Source organism: Nuphar pumila, chromosome 2 (assembly GCF_984573655.1).
Source record: "Nuphar pumila chromosome 2, dmNupPumi1.hap1.1, whole genome shotgun sequence".
Taxonomy (NCBI): Eukaryota; Viridiplantae; Streptophyta; class Magnoliopsida; order Nymphaeales; family Nymphaeaceae; genus Nuphar; species Nuphar pumila.
In genome coordinates, this window is record NC_143250.1 from 117,203,490 (window position 1) to 117,222,031 (window position 18,542).

At 35.2% G+C, this 18,542-nt stretch overlaps 1 protein-coding gene across 2 annotated transcripts in view; it reads right to left on the minus strand.

Annotated features, from left to right (window-relative positions):
• LOC149846876 (TATA-binding related factor (TRF) of subunit 20 of Mediator complex) overlaps positions 1-15,877 on the minus strand; it is a 39,985-nt gene extending 24,108 nt beyond the window's left edge. For both annotated transcript variants that reach the window (XM_089998186.1, XM_089998187.1), the window contains exon 1: positions 15,778-15,877. In XM_089998186.1, the coding sequence (XP_089854312.1) occupies positions 15,778-15,791 (14 nt within the window). In that variant the 5' untranslated portion in view covers positions 15,792-15,877. The remainder of the gene's footprint in view (positions 1-15,777) is intronic.
• Positions 15,878-18,542: the final 2,665 nt, after the last annotated feature.

An 18,542-nucleotide genomic window follows, 5' to 3' on the forward strand; every position in this document is an offset into this window, starting at 1 on the left:
TCAATGTAAATAATTATGCTTCTTAAGCATTTTGTGCATGAATAAAGTATTATTTATTTTTCAAGTGTTCTTCCTTTTATACCCTTTCAAGGGTCATGCTTGTAGTGTCTCCAATAGATACTTGTCTATGAGTTATTCGTGCATTTGTTGAAGACCACCATTTCATTACATGATGACTCAGTTTTAGCTGTGTCTAGACCGAGGAATCATATTCGTACTTACAAGCCGCCTCATTTTGGAAGGCAAAACGGTGACTTTGATAAAAGAAAAATCATTTGTCATCATTGTCATGAACCGGGGCACTATAGGCCTCAATATCCAAAGTTAAAAAGAAGAGAAAAAAAAAAGAGTTGCAGCTGTTGAATCCGAGTCAAAAAATCAACATGCACCTGTATCTATAGCTCAACTGATGGAAATCCTTCAACCTCTTCTCAAATGGGTATCCTCCTCAATCGAAGCCTCAACCGGAGCGGCAGTTGCATCTTTCTTCGGTCCAGGTAACTTTACTTGGCTTTTAGATTTTGGTGCTTCTTTTCACATGACCCCAAATGTTAATAGTCTATCTGAATGTCTTAAAAATAACTCAAGTGTGTCAAACGTTTTTACAGCCGATGGCACATCTCTTGAAGTAAAAGGAATAGAATGTTTTGAAAATCTTCAAAATCCAAAAAAAAAAATTATCCCAGAAGTTAGATATATCCCTAAACTTAATTTGAACCTCTTATCTGTCTCGCAAATATCTGACTATAGATGTAATATCTCCTTCTCTTCTCATGGTTGTTGGGTACAGGATCGTCAGTAAGGGAAGCTGATTGGGGAAGGTCATAGAGAAAGAGGACTCTATTACATAGACTTTTTGGAATTACCCAAGAATGCATTTTGTTATAATGTTCAAAAATTAGAATTGGATTTATGGCACAAAAGACTTGGCCATCCTCATATATCTAAAATTCAATATTTTTCAAGTTTGAAAAAAAATTGTAATTCTGAAAATTTTTCTTGTAAAGACTACATTCTTGGCAAATGAAAAGGTTATCATTTCTTAGTAGAACTTTTGTTTCCTCACGACCACTTGAGTTAATACATTCGGATGTTTGGGGCCCCGCACCAGTTATATCTAAAGGTGGTTATACATATTATGTCATTTTTGTTGATGACTTTTCTAGACATACTTAGATTTATTTTCTTAAACATAAATCTGAAGTCTTTGCTAATTTCCAAATATTTCATAAAATGATTAAAAATAAATTTCAAAATGATATTTCTGTTTTTCACACCGATTCAGGGAGAGAGTTTATATCCAAAGAATTCAAAGACTATCTCAATTTACATAGTATTACGCATCAAAGATCATGTCCACACACTCCACAGTAGAATGGCCTAGCCGAACGCAAACATCGGCACATTATGGAAACTATTAGGACCTTGTTAATTACAAATCATGTTTCAAAAAGTTTTTGGGTTGAAGCGGTCCTAACTGCCACCTACCTCATCAATAGGATGTCATCTTCCTCATTATAGAATACAACTCCAATAGAAAAACTTGTTAATTTAACTCCAGATTATTCTAGATTAAGAGTCTTTGGATGCAAATGTTTTTTTTCACCAACAAAAATGACAAACTCTCTCCTCGTGCAATCCCATGTGCCTTTTTAGGATATGTTGATAATCAAAAAGGCTACAGGTGTTTCGATTTTCAAAATGACAAATTATATGTGTCAAGAAATGTATCCTTTTTGAAAAAAGAAAGCTTCTTTAAATTTGAAAAATCCAAGGATGTCACTGAATACTCGTTTTTAATTGATCCAACTTCAAAATCCAATGAATGTGATATTGGATGTGACCTTGACAATGATCAAAGTCCTATTGTTATTGAAAATGATGATAATGAAGAGCCAATCCATAGGGATGTTAGTCTACAATATTCAAGACGTAGAGAGCAAAATCTTCCATGTGCATTACAAAAATACTCCGAAGTTTCACCCAGAAGAACGTCTAGAATCTCTAGACCTCCTGAAAAATTGGTGTCTTATGAATCTTTTTCACCCGCATATAGGGCAGTCATTACATTAATACAATCATATGTTAAACCATCATCCTATTCTCAAGCCAAAAATCATATAGAATGGATAGAAGTCATGAAAATAGAATTGGATGCACTAGAAAAGGCCAACACTTGATGATCCAAGATATCCCTCCAGGTAAGAAACCTATAGGTTATAGGTGGGTATACAAAGTCAAAACCAAAAGTGATGGGACCCTGGAAAGGTATAAGGGTCGTTTAGTGGCAAAAGGATATGCTCAAGAGTATGAAATCGATTATGAAGAAACATTTGCTTTTGTAGCCCGTATGACCATTGTTAGAACTTTAATAGCCTTGGCCTCTATTAGAACGTGACCTATCTTTCAATTGGATGTCAAAAATGCTTTCTTGAATGGGAATCTCGTTGAAGAAGTATAAATGGAAGCCCCACCTGGTATTAGTATCCTTAAGAGTAAAGCTCTTCGTCTACAAAAAGCTCTTTATGGTCTTAAACAGGCTCCAAAAGCCTGGTATGACCAATTTAATCATGTTATGCTTGATATTGGTTTTCAACCTTGTTTAACTGACATTGCTTTGTTTGTTAAGAAATTTAATGCAAGCATCATTATTCTTCTTCTCTATGTGGATGATATGATCATCACCAGAGGCGACAAACAGGGAGTTGCAAATATCAAATCTCTTCTTAAAACTCACTTTGAAATTACTGACTTAGGTTTATTAAGATATTTTTTAGGCATTGAAGTTGCTTATTCCCCTCGGGGTATTTGATATCTCAATCTAAATTTGCTTTTGATATTGTTTTCAAGTCTGGAATTACAGATGATAAGAAAGTGGACACTCCAAAAGTTGTCAATGTTAAAATGAAAATTGATGATGGAGAACTTCTTGATGATCCTACTTCTTACATACAGCTTATTGGAGTTCTTTCTTATCTTTTCATTACTAGGCCAGATATAGCTCATGTGGTTCATACAACCAATCAGTTTCAGTATGCTCTCACCTCTGTGCATATGGGAGCAATTTTGCGTAGTATTAGATACTTAAAATCCTCTCTTTCACGAGGACTCTTCTTGTCTGCTTCATATTCATTAAATTTAATTGCATATATTGATGCTGACTGGGGAGGTTATCCCAATAATAAGGACTCAACTACTAGTTTTTGTGTGTTCCTAGGTGAAGCTTTAATTTCGTGGAGGTGCAAGAAGCAGCAGAAGGTCTATCTTTCCTCCACCGAAGCTGAATACAGAGTCATGGCAACCACCACTATGGAGTTTGTTTGGCTCAGACGATTGCTAGCGGATAAGAGAGCTAAAGCAACGCAAGCTTCAAAGATATGTTGTGACAACAAAAGTGTGATCTACATTGCAAGCAACCGGACATTCCATGAGCGCACTAAACACATTGAGATGGATTGTCACTATGTCAGAGAGGAATACTTACATAGAACCATTGATCTGTCATATGTTACATCAGAATATCAATTAGCAGACTTCTCCACCAAGCCTCTGTTTGCTCCCAGATCTCACTTCCTCTTAGACAAACTTTCGCTCATTGTACCGTAAGTTTGAGGGAGAGTGTTAAAATGTAAATTGTAATACATATATATTATTTAATATTATTATATTTTTCTTTTTATTATTTTTTTTCTATTTTCCTTTATTTTCTTTTTTAGCATCTAGTTCAATAGAAACTAGATATTTGATCCAATCAAGTTCTTGTTGGAACTTGACTGTGCAAATAGTTGTTGGACTGTAGTCCAACAACTATAATAATAGTTGTTGGACTCTAGTCCAACCGCTATAATAAGAGTCGTTGGACTAGAGTCCAACAACTCTTTTGGAGAGCTCAACTCTCTCTTCCACTTTTTTGTATATATAGGGGTGAACCCCTTTAATGTAAATAACTATGCTTCTTAAGCATTTTGTGCATGAATAAAGTATTATTTATTTTTCAAGTATTCTTCCTTTTATACCCTTTCAGGGGTCATGCTTGTAGTATCTCCAATAGACACTTGTTTGTGAGTTATTCGTGCATTTGTTGAAGACCACCATTTCATTACAACAGGCCCATGTGTTTAGCCATGTTGAGTGGATTTATGTAGATATCAGATTTTTTTAAGATTGTTTAATCAAGTAAAATTGTCTTTATGTCAGATGAGGTAAAAATGAAAACAGTTATGCTGAATTCTTCAATGTGATAAAGACATGTTTAGCCATGCTAAGTGGATTTATGTTGATATCTGATTTTTTTAAGATTGTTTAATCAAGTAAAATCGTCTTTATGTCAGACGAGGTAAAAATGAAAACAGTTATGCTGAATTCTTCAATGTGATAAAGACATCTAAATCTGTTTGAATTATCTTCATACCTCAAAGTTTTCATCTATCTTTTCTTATAATCCATGAATTCTTATAATCCATGAACATGTTATTTTCTTTCATTAATTCATTGTTTATTGACTTTGTTGTTCAAGCATTTAAACATTAGGAAATTCAAATATATTTTCTTCCGGAAAGTTTGAATGCAAATTAGATACAGAGAATGAAAGAAAAACAAAGGCCTGATATAAACTAACTTTTCAATGCAGACAAATGGATCAAATCAAAGCTGGTATTAAGTTGACTTGTTGAAATAGAAAGTATCTAATATTAGTGTGTATGTTCTTTAGGGTTGTTAGAGCTGTAAAAATGTTGAAAAACTTACTCAAAGGGATTGAATGAGATATCTGGATCGTTAAGTCACATCGTCATCGCCAGGGGTCTAGGGTTTGAATCTCCTAGCCCTCCAGGTCAAGTTTTACTCTGTGAAAATAAGGTGCAATTCGAATCTGGTCAAATCTATTGCTTATAAATCAAAAACCCAAATCAGGACTTAGGATGTGTTTGGATGACAAGAGGGAAAACTCGGTCAGGTTTCTCATAAACCTGGTTTTCTTTAAAACTTATGTGGTTGGGTGGACACCCAGAACCTGGTTACAAACTAGGTTTTGGGTGCTAACCTGTTTTGATGTTTAAAACTGGGTTTGGTAACCCGTTTGGGTGTCAGTCAAACCCGATTTTGATAAAACCAGGTTTTTACAAAACTGAGTTTAAACTCGGTTTTGCAAAAATGACTCAACCTCATCTTGTTTTTTTGTCAAAACCTGGTTTGTCGCGGTCGAACCACCTTCCCCCCTCCTCCCTCATCCGCCCATTTTTCTGGCATCCATTTGCTACAGAGGACGATTTTGGCATTCCAATACTCTCTGTCTCTCTATCACTCTCTATATATTTCTCTCCTCTCTCTCTAAAAGAAGAAGAAGAATGATAGTCAACAGCCGAACAGGTATAGTCCCCCCCCCCTCTCACTCCCTTTTGCATGGGTTTCTTTCAGTAGTAATGGATTGAGAAAATGGGGCAAAGTTGGTAGTTAGGGTTTAGGGTTGCTTCATTTGATTTAGGGTTTCTTTGATGTGGTTTTGGGTTTCTTGAGGGGAAATTTTCGCCAAAGGATGATGGTGTTAGGTTTAGTTTAAGATCTATTCATCTAGGCACTTCTCTCTATTAAGAATCTTGATTTTTTTTTTGTTGTTGTGTTTAATTTCTTGAAGAAGTGGAAATGAGGGTAGTCTAAGCATGATATTATGGACCAACCTATGCTTCAATAAATCTAGAGATTTTTGGTGCAGGTGAGGAAAACATTGGTTTGATTGGAATCAACTGATGCCTCTGTGTATTGACCGTGTTTTTGTGAGCTTTTGCCCCTTTTGTTGAAGGATGAATTGTTTTCTAATTCCTCGCATTTTCTATTGTTTTTTTAGATAAACAAGCTGGGGTTAGGCAGCCCCCTACCAGTACCAACGAAGAAGGGCAGAACAGATATCTGCTTCAGGAAGTCCCCCTTTACCAAAAATGAAGATAATTTGTTTCCATGTAGGGATAACTGTACTGCATGAAATGAAAATGTGATCACATGTTTCTTCATTCCTTCTACATAAAACACACATATTGGCTAATGAGACACCCAAATGCTGCAGTCGCTGTTGAGTCATAAGTTTATTAGCAGTAGCCCACCTAAGTGTCAAAGCTGCCCTTGGGGAATGACTTTTGGTCCATATAAACTTGAAAATAGGAAGGTGTGAGCCTGACTGACGAATAATATTCCAAGCAGCTTTGGTAGTAAATTGGGAAGAGAGATCAGACACCAGAACATCTGGTTGAGTAAGATCTCTTGGATTACCATTAATTGAACTTACGATGTAGGAAGGAAGTTGCACATTTTTGCTAAACATCTGCATTGGTCCTATGATTCACTGTCTAACATATCATGCAACATAACAAAGTGAATCTCATTATATCTGTTCAGATTAAGCGAATCCTCAAGCAATGCTATCAAGGAGAAGTGACCAACCCTAGCCTCCCGAGATATAGCCGATACCGATATTTATGACTATGATTTAAACCATGTCAACTCCTTTTAAAGGTACTTAATACACACTGAGTCCAAGGGTTAGACACACCAGAGACTGGCATCCAGAAAAGCTTAGCTAATAATGCTCAATTAACATGAGTCAGCTGCCTAATAACTAAACCGCCTTCTAGTTTAGGTTTGCAAACCTCTTCCCATGATAGCTAGTGAGTAGATTTACGCATGTGGCTACCACTCCATAAAACGCATTTTCTTGGTGATTCAGAAAATAAGTAGTTGATGTTCCATCTCTCTAAGTGAAAGAGTTCTGCTATTTCTAGCACACTCATTGGAACATAACCTGGGGATCTAATTGTTAGATAATCATTGGCTAGCTTCTCTTTTTTATTGGTGATATCTCTACTAGGTGTGCTCACTGATTCTCTCATATTGAATGCAGTCCATCTAAGATTTGGTCCCTGCCACCTTCTAGTTTTTTTGTGATGGGGAGTTCATCTGTGCTTTGAGCATAAGATCAATGGGTTGAACCTTGAGCTGCATATTATACCCAAATAAACCAACATCAACTCTTTCCTGATAATCTGATACCAGTTATATACTAAGATGCTTTCTCTATGAAAAAATATAGAACAATGGTTTATCTGCTTAACAACAACACCTAAATAACTCAAACTAACAATCTTGCATTATTGTCATGTGCAAATTTAGCTACCTAGTTACGGTCTTCATAGCTAAGAAGGCCTTCAACAATTAAAAGAACTACATGACTCATTTTGTTTTTAAACAAGTTTTTGATCCCGTTTATGAAACACCAATCACACAAATGGGTCACATTTGCGTAGGCTCTCTAACACCACTTTCACATAAAACTAGTTGTTTCGCCTGAAATGTGTTGGGTCTCATATACCCTTTCTCATGGGGTGTTCGCCTCACCACACGTTGGGAAAGATACTCTATTTTATAAGAAAGAGAAGGGTTTGTCTCACACTTTATAGGGTGAAACGAGTACCCCCAATGTTTGACTCTATCACAACTCGGCCTATCGGGTGGATTGTCGGTGTGCAAGGAGGCACATCTCGTCTCCTCTATTACGCTTCTACGATTCGCCTTCCCTTTACTCGAACAGTAGAAGATGCCCATGAAATGGTGTGCTAAAGTACAACCTCTATGGTAAAACTCCCCTTCTTTTCTTTCTTTTTTTTTGCAGCATAGGAATTGTGCACTAGTTTTTATAAAGTCTGAACACTCTCTCTATTGTGTGTTTAAATGGATTTTGTGAGTTCAATCTTGAAATTGTTTGTTCTTGTAGAATCATTTTATGTTAATAATCAATCGGAAGGATCATAACAACTGGGATTCTAGAATCTTGAATTTCTTTGATGTTGGGTACCTAAATGGGCAGGCTTTAAATTTGATATTTGTTAGATTGTTGGCTATTGATTGAGGTTTTCTTGTTATTTATTTAGATGAGTTGTGACTATTTGAGCTCTAAGTATAGCTTTTTAGAGCAGCTAAACATTATAATGTTATCTATATAACTTGTGCTTATACTTATATTTCCTTTTTATATTGGGGGAGTGGGGCTTGTAATGTTTAACGTTTATCAAGTTTCATATATTGATTTCTTCTATAATTTGGCTATCTGGAGCTGATCGAATTGGTGATTCTGGGGAGAAGCCGCTTTAGTTGATTATTTTTTTGTTTCTTCCTCTTATTTTGATTACACTTTTATTTCTTTAAGTGGAATGTCGCATATTGATGAGTGTTGTCCTTTGATGGTTCTTATACCTTATTGTGAAGGGTATTAATTAAGTTGTTGAGCAATTGAAGTTTGAAGTTTTACATATGACTGGGTGCAGACTTTCTGGTGATTAAGTTTAGTTGTTACATTAATTAACTCAATCTTTTTTTGGTCATGTAAGTTATGAATTTGCATTATTGACCGATAAACCCTTTATGGTGGTATACTCCAAACTCAAGTTGAAAGTTTGTTGAACAAAGGAAGTGTGATAATTGACCTGAAGAAAAAAAAAAGGAATAAAGAAAACCCAAAGATCAAAATGCATTACCTAGCTTGTGTCATATTTATTTCAAACTTATTTCTAAAAAGAAAGATCATCTCATTTATGTCAAATGATCATATGGATCATTAACAGCATTAAGCCTTGTTGTTTATAATTTTACTAGTGGAGTCAATGCATGTGATATATATGAACGAGGTGTTAGAAAGTGACTTTGAATACTTTAGGTTCGATAATGAACCCATACACATGCACATTAAGTGCGAATATACCCACTCAAGGGAACAACACAAGCACATCATGTGCTAATACATAAACCCATAAAAGGGGTAAGTATGACTTAAAGTCATAAGTTGAATATTATTGAAGAAATAAGAAGAAGAGGGTAAAAACCCTATACAATGGAGCATAAGCTCCTCCAAGAAGTGTCGAATACAAAGGGAGAGACCCCTATTTATAACACAAGAGAGGAGCCACATAGGGGGCTCCCAAAGGAGTCGTTGGGAGCCCCCAACGGTCACATTTGTGACCGTTGGGGGCTCCCCAACGACTCTTTGGGGAGCCTCCCTAGGTGGCGCAAACCACAAAAAATAATAAAAAAAGAAACTAAAAAATAAAAGAAAAATTACATGCATATTCCAATTGGAATATGCGTAAAATGACAAATTACAAGAATACCCTTGAGGGTATTTTAGGAAGAGAAAATATCTATATTTATATATATATATATGTATACGTATCTTTATATATATATATATAAATATATACTTGTACATATAAGGATTATATTTCAACATATTTTAACACCCCCCCTCAATCTTTGCGGGGAAACGAAAAGATTGAAAAAAGACGCAAGACTCCAAGAGGCTTTCGTAAGGATGCTATTGAAACTTGTAAATGCCTTCTTCCAATTGCCTTCTAATGGTGAACATATGTCCCGATCCATCCGGGGTACTTCCTTTTATCCTATCTCCAAGATCATGTGGAATAACAACAAGGAAACAAGTAAAACATATCTTTGCACTTTACTCAAATAGAACATTTCTAACAAGATTAATTGAAACCATATCGGATGACACATTCGCAAAACAATGGTGCAAAAATATAACTTATGCATAGAAATTTGAAGCACATGATAGGATACTTATTTTAGCATGAAAAGTAAATTTAGAAAACCAAAGTTTCAAAATCATACATCATGTTAAAGAGTGAGCGGAAGCAAATTATGCGGAAATGAATTGCAAGAATGCATAATGCATTCATAAGGTCCAACATTGGACAACCATAACCCCATAATGGGGAATAACACAATGGTCCCCTAAGGGACACCACAGTAAGCCTACGAAGAGGCATAAGTTACATATGCTTTATTGAATGAGAGCCTAAAAAGCCATAAAGAGCATATGCATATACTATCATGAAATGAATTAATACTTAAAGGAATCATTAATGAGCATGCTCCAAACATGTAATGAAGTGCCAAACAAGAGAAACGAAGTCTCCAAGCATACTTTAGACAAAATGAACACAAGAGTTCAAAAGGTATTAAATCCATTTAGGAGGCAAAATAATGAGTGTTATTTGAGTAGAGAATCTTATACATTTAGAAAAATCTCACTCAAATGACAAAAAACTCATTTTTCATATCAAATACAAAAGTGGCCAAAAATATCAATTTGATTTTAAAATATGCATATCAAATATATGATTCACTTGTATCTAAAAGAAAGCGACATATGAATGAAATTTCATAAATTTCAACAATAGTTCATCCATTACAAGCAACTACCTCATTAGTCCTCCAAAAACCCATAAATCAAGTGTATAAGCTACTAGATCAAGAATAAATATAATGTCATTAAAGGCCAAAGACACAAACAAAGGTGAGACAAAGAACATCTTGTCTACATGTAATAATACTTGAAATGAGTGCATCAACGACAAAAACAAGAGAATACCCACCAACATGGACCAAAAGCATCTCTTGTCTACGTAAAAATACACTCAAGACCAAGTATGTTCAGCTACTAGATCAAGAGTATCAAGCCAACCATGGGCTAAAACACAATACGTCTCTTGTCTACATAAGATGGCACTTGAAATGAGTGAAAGAAGCCAACCATGGGCATACATCTCAGCGACTAGAACAAGGACACAAATGCCAACATAGGCTAAAATCACACACCATGGTGTGAATCAACGTGCCTTGTCTACATATAATAACACTCAAGACAAGTGTGTTCAGCTACTAGACCAAGAGAACAAAAAAAACCAACAAAAGGCTACCAACACACGAAGGTGTAATAAAATTCTTGTCTATATATGATGACACTTAGATAAGGGGCATAAAAGGAGAAGACTTTTGATGCAATAAAACTTGTAATGAAAAACATATAAATAAAACCTTGAAATAATATTCTTCAAAAAGAATACCCATAACAATATCATTTTGGAATAAATACACACACCAAGAACACTTGTGCACAAAAGCACAAAACATAAATGTGCAAATGCACTCACAAGATTCATAAACAATAAAAGGTTGGGCAATAATCCCCAAAACCTTGATTTTAATATACCTTAAAACATTTAAGGTTTCAAACATCATATATCTATCACATTTATATATAAATAAGAGCATCCATAAAATCAATGGACAAAAACAAACGAGTAACACACTCATAATTAGAGATCATATACCAAATCATTCTAGAGTCCCAAGGTGCCCATAACTCACCTCAATCACCATCTATAATATGGCAAGTGGACAATCTAAAATGACATAACACAAGGTGCCCATAACTCACCTCAACAATCATCTCTAATATAATAATAAGGCCATAAAAAAGGATTGATGCATCATATAACATGTGATGGATAGAAGATAAAATGCCATAAAAGGCAATGAACTCTTAGGGAAAACATTTTCCAAATATGTGATTTTACAAAGAGGGCCGATTCAAAGGTCCAACATAATTAATCACAACAATATGCTTTATAACAACAATTTTGCATAAACACGAATTATGCTTAATCTTCAAAAGAAGTCATTTATACAAAAAAGACTTATTATGCAACTAACACAATTATGAAATATTAAGCAACATCATGCGTAAGATCCGATATGGAATAATCAAAAAGTCAAAAACAAGCATCAACTATGATAGATATAAAGTGCAATTAAATGCACACCAAATGATAATAGATGCACTTTTATGCAATGCAAGATTTTTAAATGACAATAATCTTGAATGAGCAAATAACAAACTTAGGCCAATATAGGCATTCATAAAGATGGTGAAGTTTGAAAATCTTATGAAATCCACTATTGTAACTTAAAAAATGATGCTCACAACCAATCTCAAAAGATCCACAAAGGGTTACAAGTATTAATGAATCTTCGAAGGATATTATGCAAGGGAAAAGATACTCACAAACAATCTTCTCACAACAACTATGAAATCTTCATAAAAGAGTATATACTCACAATAAGATTATAAGGACCGAAATGCTCCTTAAAGAGAGCTTCAAAAAAACACACAAAATTCCCAAAGAAGTGGGAAACTCCACTAAAGTGAGAGAAATCCCAACAAAGAAGAATAATATATTTGTTAAAAAACCTTATGATAAAGTAAGATTGTACTATGGCATAAATCTATAAAATTAAACATTTATTGAGGAAAAATTCAAAAGCTCTTAAGTTTTATCAAAAAACATGACTTAATAGATTATTACCAACTTCTAATGTAATAAGTACGCAACAAACATTAGTGAAGACCATAAATTTTATAATGAGACAAGCTCTTTAAATCAAATTGAAAAATCTTTTAAGAGTATAAAGATGCAAAGAAAATCACCATATTCCATAAGACTATTTTAAAACTTAATTCAACCGAAAAAAAAAACTTTCTTAATTAAATGTTGCTCATATAAAAAGGACACATTAGGTAAGTGAATCAAAACTTATTGAGGAATTTTTCATATATGCCAAGAATTTTTCGAAAAACTACATCTCACAAACATTTTAATCTTAACATACCTTTCTTTAATGACTTACCATATATAAAAGGTATTCTTATAAACAAAGTTAGGTTTAAAATATAAATTCAAGGCTTCCATGGTCATAAATTTTTACCGACCCATTAAGTTTTGAGCAATCATATATCTAATTTTTCGCCAAACAAGTTATCATTTTAAAAATTTTCAAAGAAAAACATACGAAAAAGTATGTATACGAAAAAGATTCAATAGAGTATCAAGTAACTCAAATTTTTATAAAAAGACATAATGACAAAGAGTACACATAAAAAAAAGAACATATTAAATTCTTCATACAATACTTAAAGAGATAGAATGCATACCGAATAACTTTAAGGAAGAAAAGAGAGAGAAATGAATACTTCACCATTTTTCTTTAAGAACTTCTTGAATACCACGCTTCCCGATGCACCAAAGAGCAACTCGATCTCAACCTTGCTCTGATACCATGTTAGAAAGTGGCTTTGAATACTTTAGGTTCGATAATGAACCCATACACATGCACATTAAGTGCGAATATACCCACTCAAGGGAACAACACAAGCACATCATGTGCTAATACATAAACCCATAAAAGGGGTAAATATGACTTAAAGTCATAAGTTGAATATTATTGAAGAAATAAGAAGAAGAGGGTAAAAACCCTATACAATGGAGCATAAGCTCCTCCAAGAAGTGTCGAATACAAAGGGGGAGACCCCTATTTATAACACAAGAGAGGAGCCACATAGGGGGCTCCCAAAGGAGTCGTTGGGAGCCCCCAACGGTCACATTTGTGACCGTTGGGGGCTCCCCAACGACTCTTTGGGGAGCCTCCCTAGGTGGCGCAAACCACAAAAAAATAATAAAAAAAGAAACTAAAAAATAAAAGAAAAATTACATGCATATTACAATTGGAATATGCGTAAAATGACAAATTACAAGAATACTCTTGAGGGTATTTTAGGAAGAGAAAATATATATATTTATATATATATATATAAATAGAGATACGTATATATATATATATATGTATACGTATCTTTATATATATATAAATATATACTTGTACATATAAGGATTATATTTCAACATACATATATGTGTACGAGTACACATATTTTAACACGAGAGACAGACAACGTCAAAGAATGTGCACAACACAAGTATCACAAATCACAATTATCTCTGATAAATTGTCATCTCATTATATATTATCTACATTATAAGAGGCAAATTCAGTCACGCATATCTTCTGACATTTTGTTTTTTGTTTTAATTTTTCGATAAATATCTCTATACTACATCAATGATATATTCATCATTTTTTGCTTCCAGCACTGCCTTCTAATATTTTGTATATGTCTATGTGTAGATGTTTCATTCTTCATCATCTTCCTTCTTCTTTTTCCTTTTAATGTTTACTATTTCTGCAACTTTTTTCTTGTAGTATGTTTACTAGTTCTCCTATATCTTCTATCTTCTTTGTTTTTTTTTAATATCTATTGCTTTATCTTTTCAAAAGGCATGACAATTTTTTTCAGAATGATTTAGAAACAAGAATTTGACCGAAGAAAAATTTATGTTATGTGATTTATGAACTTGTCACCCACTAGCATAAAAACCTACAGAGTCATTTTTCTTATGCACGTTTTAGAACCAGACACAATAACACCTAAATAACTCAAACTAGCAATCTTGTCATGTGCAAATTTAGCTACCTATAAGAACCATGTGCTAATGGGATAACTAAAATAATGGTTATTTCCTTCTCTTTCTACATTTATTAACTATCTATAAGAATCATGTGTCAATGTGAACTACCCTTGTTTGATTATCAGGTTTTTATTATTACCACCAAATATACCACCACCATTTGGTAAACAAAGTGCCTAATTTGTGGATGAACTTGTTTGGATGAAACCAAGGTTGTCCGTTGAGGAAGCAGGAGCGAGAAGCGATTCGGGAAGCAAAAACAAGAAGCGAGGCTCTTCTAAAATTTTAGGAAGCAGGAAGCGTTGAACGAATTAGAAGCGAAATGGGAATCATCTCGAAAGCGAGAAGAGAAGCAAACTGGAAGTGACATAGGAATCAAGCCGGAAACGAAAAGAGAAGCGGCCTAGGATTGGTAAGGGAAAGTGAAGTGAATAAGATTCGGACAAGACGCAAAAATGATAATTGCTATGAGCATTCAAATTCTCAAATAATAGGAGAACATCAAATCAGCTTAGAGAACATCATTATACGCACTGTACACACTCCCAAATTTGCTGAATTTTATCTCAAAATGCAGAAAATAACCAAAGTAAAAGAAAAGGATCCATACAACTAAGTATTTCTTACGATCTAATATGAAGACCTAATCAGAGCACTAGCAGAACTACCGCATCAGTACCTAGCATGAAGTAGACCAACATTTTAGCCAAAAAAACAGAAAAACAGAAAAATGTCATCCAATGGAAATGGAGATTCAACATTCATTTCTGTTTCGACACCATACCCTGCATTTCTTATTGAAACCTCTCCAAGGAAAACTTAACGAGAAATGTAAACGAAACGTTTCAAGTGGTCACCCTTGTTTCAGTATTTGAAAAAAAAAGACGGAAAAGAAAAAATAAATAATGGAGAAGGTATATGCAATATGTAAAGGAAGAATTTTAGCACTCTGAAAATTAGAGACAGAGTAACAGACAGAGAGAGTCAGAGAGACAGAGACAGTGCGAGAGATAGAGAGAGAGTGGGAGCGAGAGAGACAGACAGAGAGAGTCAGAGCGGGAGAGAGTGAGACAGAGAGAGCGAGAGACGGAGAGCGGGGGAGAAAGCGAGGGAGAAGGTACCTGAAGACAGTATATGCAATATGTAAAGGAAGAATTTTAGCACTCTGAAAATTAGAGACAGAGAGAGAGGGACGGAGAGAGGGGGAGAAAGCGAGGGAGAAGGTACCTGAAGACAGTATATGCAATATGTAAAGGAAGAATTTTAGCAGTCTGAAAATTAGAGACAGAGAGAGAGAGAGAGGGACGGAGAGAGAGAGAGAAGGTACCTGAAGACAGTATATGCAATATGTAAAGGAAGAATTTTAGCATTCTAAAAATTAGAGATAGAGTGACAGACAGAGAGAGACAGAGAGAGTCGGAGTAAGAGAGAGAAAGTGAGACACAGACAGAGAGAGTGGGAGCGAGAGAGACAGACAGAGAGAGTCAGAGCGGGAGAAAGTGAGACAGAGAGAGCGAGAAACTGAAAGAGGGGGAGAGAGAGGGAGATAAAGAGAGACACAGAGATAAGGTACCTGAAAACACCCATGAAGGTCGCCGGAGCTTGCTGAAGGTCGCCGGAGAGAGAGGAGCGAGCAAGAGAGTAGGTTTGGGAATCGAAAACCCCAAACCCTTTCTACTTTATTCTTTTAAAAAATAAAGTTTCTTTTTACTTGTTCAGGTAAATATAATTTTATTAAAGGCTAAAACTGTCTAAGCTCATAAAAAAAACTCAGCTTCTCCGTTAACCGGGAAGTGTGCATCCCATTTATAAAGTAGGGTTGTCAACGGGTCGGGTTTGGTTGGGACTCAGGTATAATCAAATTTGAATTAGATTTTCAAGTATGGTATCTGGTCTGAACCTGGGTCTAATCAGGTCTACTATAAGAAAAATCCTACTTGAATCCGATAAAAATTACATAAACCAGACCATTATGAGTAAAACCATATTTTTTATTATGGTTATGCAATATGTTGGGTCGGGTATGGATAAACCAAACCCGTTGACACTCTTAATAATTTAATGCACTTTTCAAAACGTGTTTTTCCAAAAAGGGCACTTTTCCAATCACATGGCGTTTCCGGTAACGCTGGATGAAACTTTATGAATTTGGATATACGAAGAAACCACTCAGATTAGAAGAGGAAATATGCAAACCGTAGCACATCTCAAATCTCTCCCATTCACTTTTTTTTTTTTTTTGAGGGAAAGAAGAAAATTTATATTAGATCAGAAAACAAAGACGATGAGAATCGTCATACAGAAATGGAAACAAGTTAAGACGCAGATGAGAGTTTAGAGGCACTCCATCAAATAAATAGTCCCAGAAGTTGCGACCCAATCTACGAGTGGTCCTGCTTCGGCCAAGCTGCATAGACCGAATGAAATAAATCTGATTGAATGGTCAAGATTACGCGATCCACATCTTGCTTTTCCCCCCAAGAATATAGCCTGCCATTCCTTTCGTTCCAAGTCTGCCACCAAGCAAAAGAAATACAACATTTTCATACCCAGCCCCAATTTTTTTAGAGAATTTGACAAAATGGGTGCCCAAAACCAGGTCACTCATAGTTGAGTTTGGATGAACCATGACGAGTAAGTAAATCCCTCCATGCAGTCTTACAAATCAATTGAAAGAAGGGGTAGGACCAAAATAAATGTATGGCTGTCTCCGAATAATGCTCACACAATGCATCCCCCATTTTTTTATATGATCTAGAGTATTGACATGACCAGCTAACAAGGTCCAAGTCAAAAATTATGCGTGGGGTGAAGGACCCACTCCCCAAATCGATCCTCTCGCAACCAATCCAGGCTAGGATCCAAACATGTTGCATAACAAGAAGCGATGGAGAACTCTCCATTTGAGTTGTGACACCATTTGATTCTCAATCCATTAACGGATGAAATTATGAAAGATGAGAAAATTTGAAAAATATTTGAATATCACCTCGAATTTTATTTTTTCTCTCCCTACTCTCTTTTGCTTCTCTGTGGGTGTTTCCCAGAAAGGGGAGTTCTGCAGCAGTCGTTCAAAGAGGTTGTCTTCTAAGGGTGATCTACCATCGGAGTGCACCGATCCAGATCGTTGAGGCTATTATATCCTGAGAGAATGACGTCGGACTCTTTTTGCACCGTATGTGGAGGCGAATCTTCTCTAAAGGGAGTATTTTTATACGCCTTAGCCTATTACAGAATATTAACATGATTCTATTTTTGTTCTATGCATATGATTGATCTGTTGTCCTCATCTAGATTTTGGTTTAAAACTAAACATGACATGCTTGAACCATGTTACGATTTGAATCAATTATTATATATGCATATCATGTTGTATTGTAATCTGATTTGCATTATGATATTGTTATTGGTTCTAACAGTCTTAGGGAAGATTCTAAGCATGTCGATTTTATCTAGTTTTATACCAAAAGTAGACATGTCTGGTATGCCTGAAAAATTTGTCAATCAAAATTCTAAGCGCTGACAACAACACATGAAAATCTGGTTCAAGATTATAGGCTTGTTATCTGTTCTAGGGTTCGAATGCCCTTCGGTTTCTGAGATTGATCATGATTCTGGTGTTGTTACTACAGCTGTAGAGTGGAAAGAAAAGGATGGTATATGTCGTGGTTGCATTATGTTGGCTCTGTTCAACACTTTATTTGACGTATAGAGTTTCTCATATACCACTACTAAAGTCCTATGGGATCAACTTGACAAAAAGTATAATATTGAAGACCAAGGCCTTGAGAAGTACTTGATTGTCAAGTTTCTGAAATAGCAGATGGTTGAAGGCAAGTCGATCACTGAACAGACACATGAGTTTCTGTTATTGGTTCATAGTTTGGTTGAGACTAATATGAAACTTCCTAAGAAGTTTCGAGTCATGACCATCGTGAAAAAATTTGGGTAGACTTTAGCATGTCTCTCAAGCACCGTAGAGGAAAGATCTCTCTAGATGATCTTATAGTAGCCATATCCATTAAGGAAGAGCATAGAAGTCAGAAATAAGTTGTGATGCCAATTGAACAGCCTAAAGTGAATATGATGACCGGATCATTTAAAGGCAAGGGTCAAAAAGTTAAACCTGCAATGAAAAATCAATTCAAACCTAAGGAAAAAATCTAGAAAAATACAAAGAACAAACCTTGTTGGAACTGTGGACAGGTTAGGCATTAAGCCATGGAATGTCCTTCCAAGAAGGCCAAGGCTCATGGGAGCACAGATGGTCTCCTCAAGGCAATATGGTGACTGAGGTCGTTGGGACCAGTGATGGGTATGTTTCTGTTAACCCTCAAA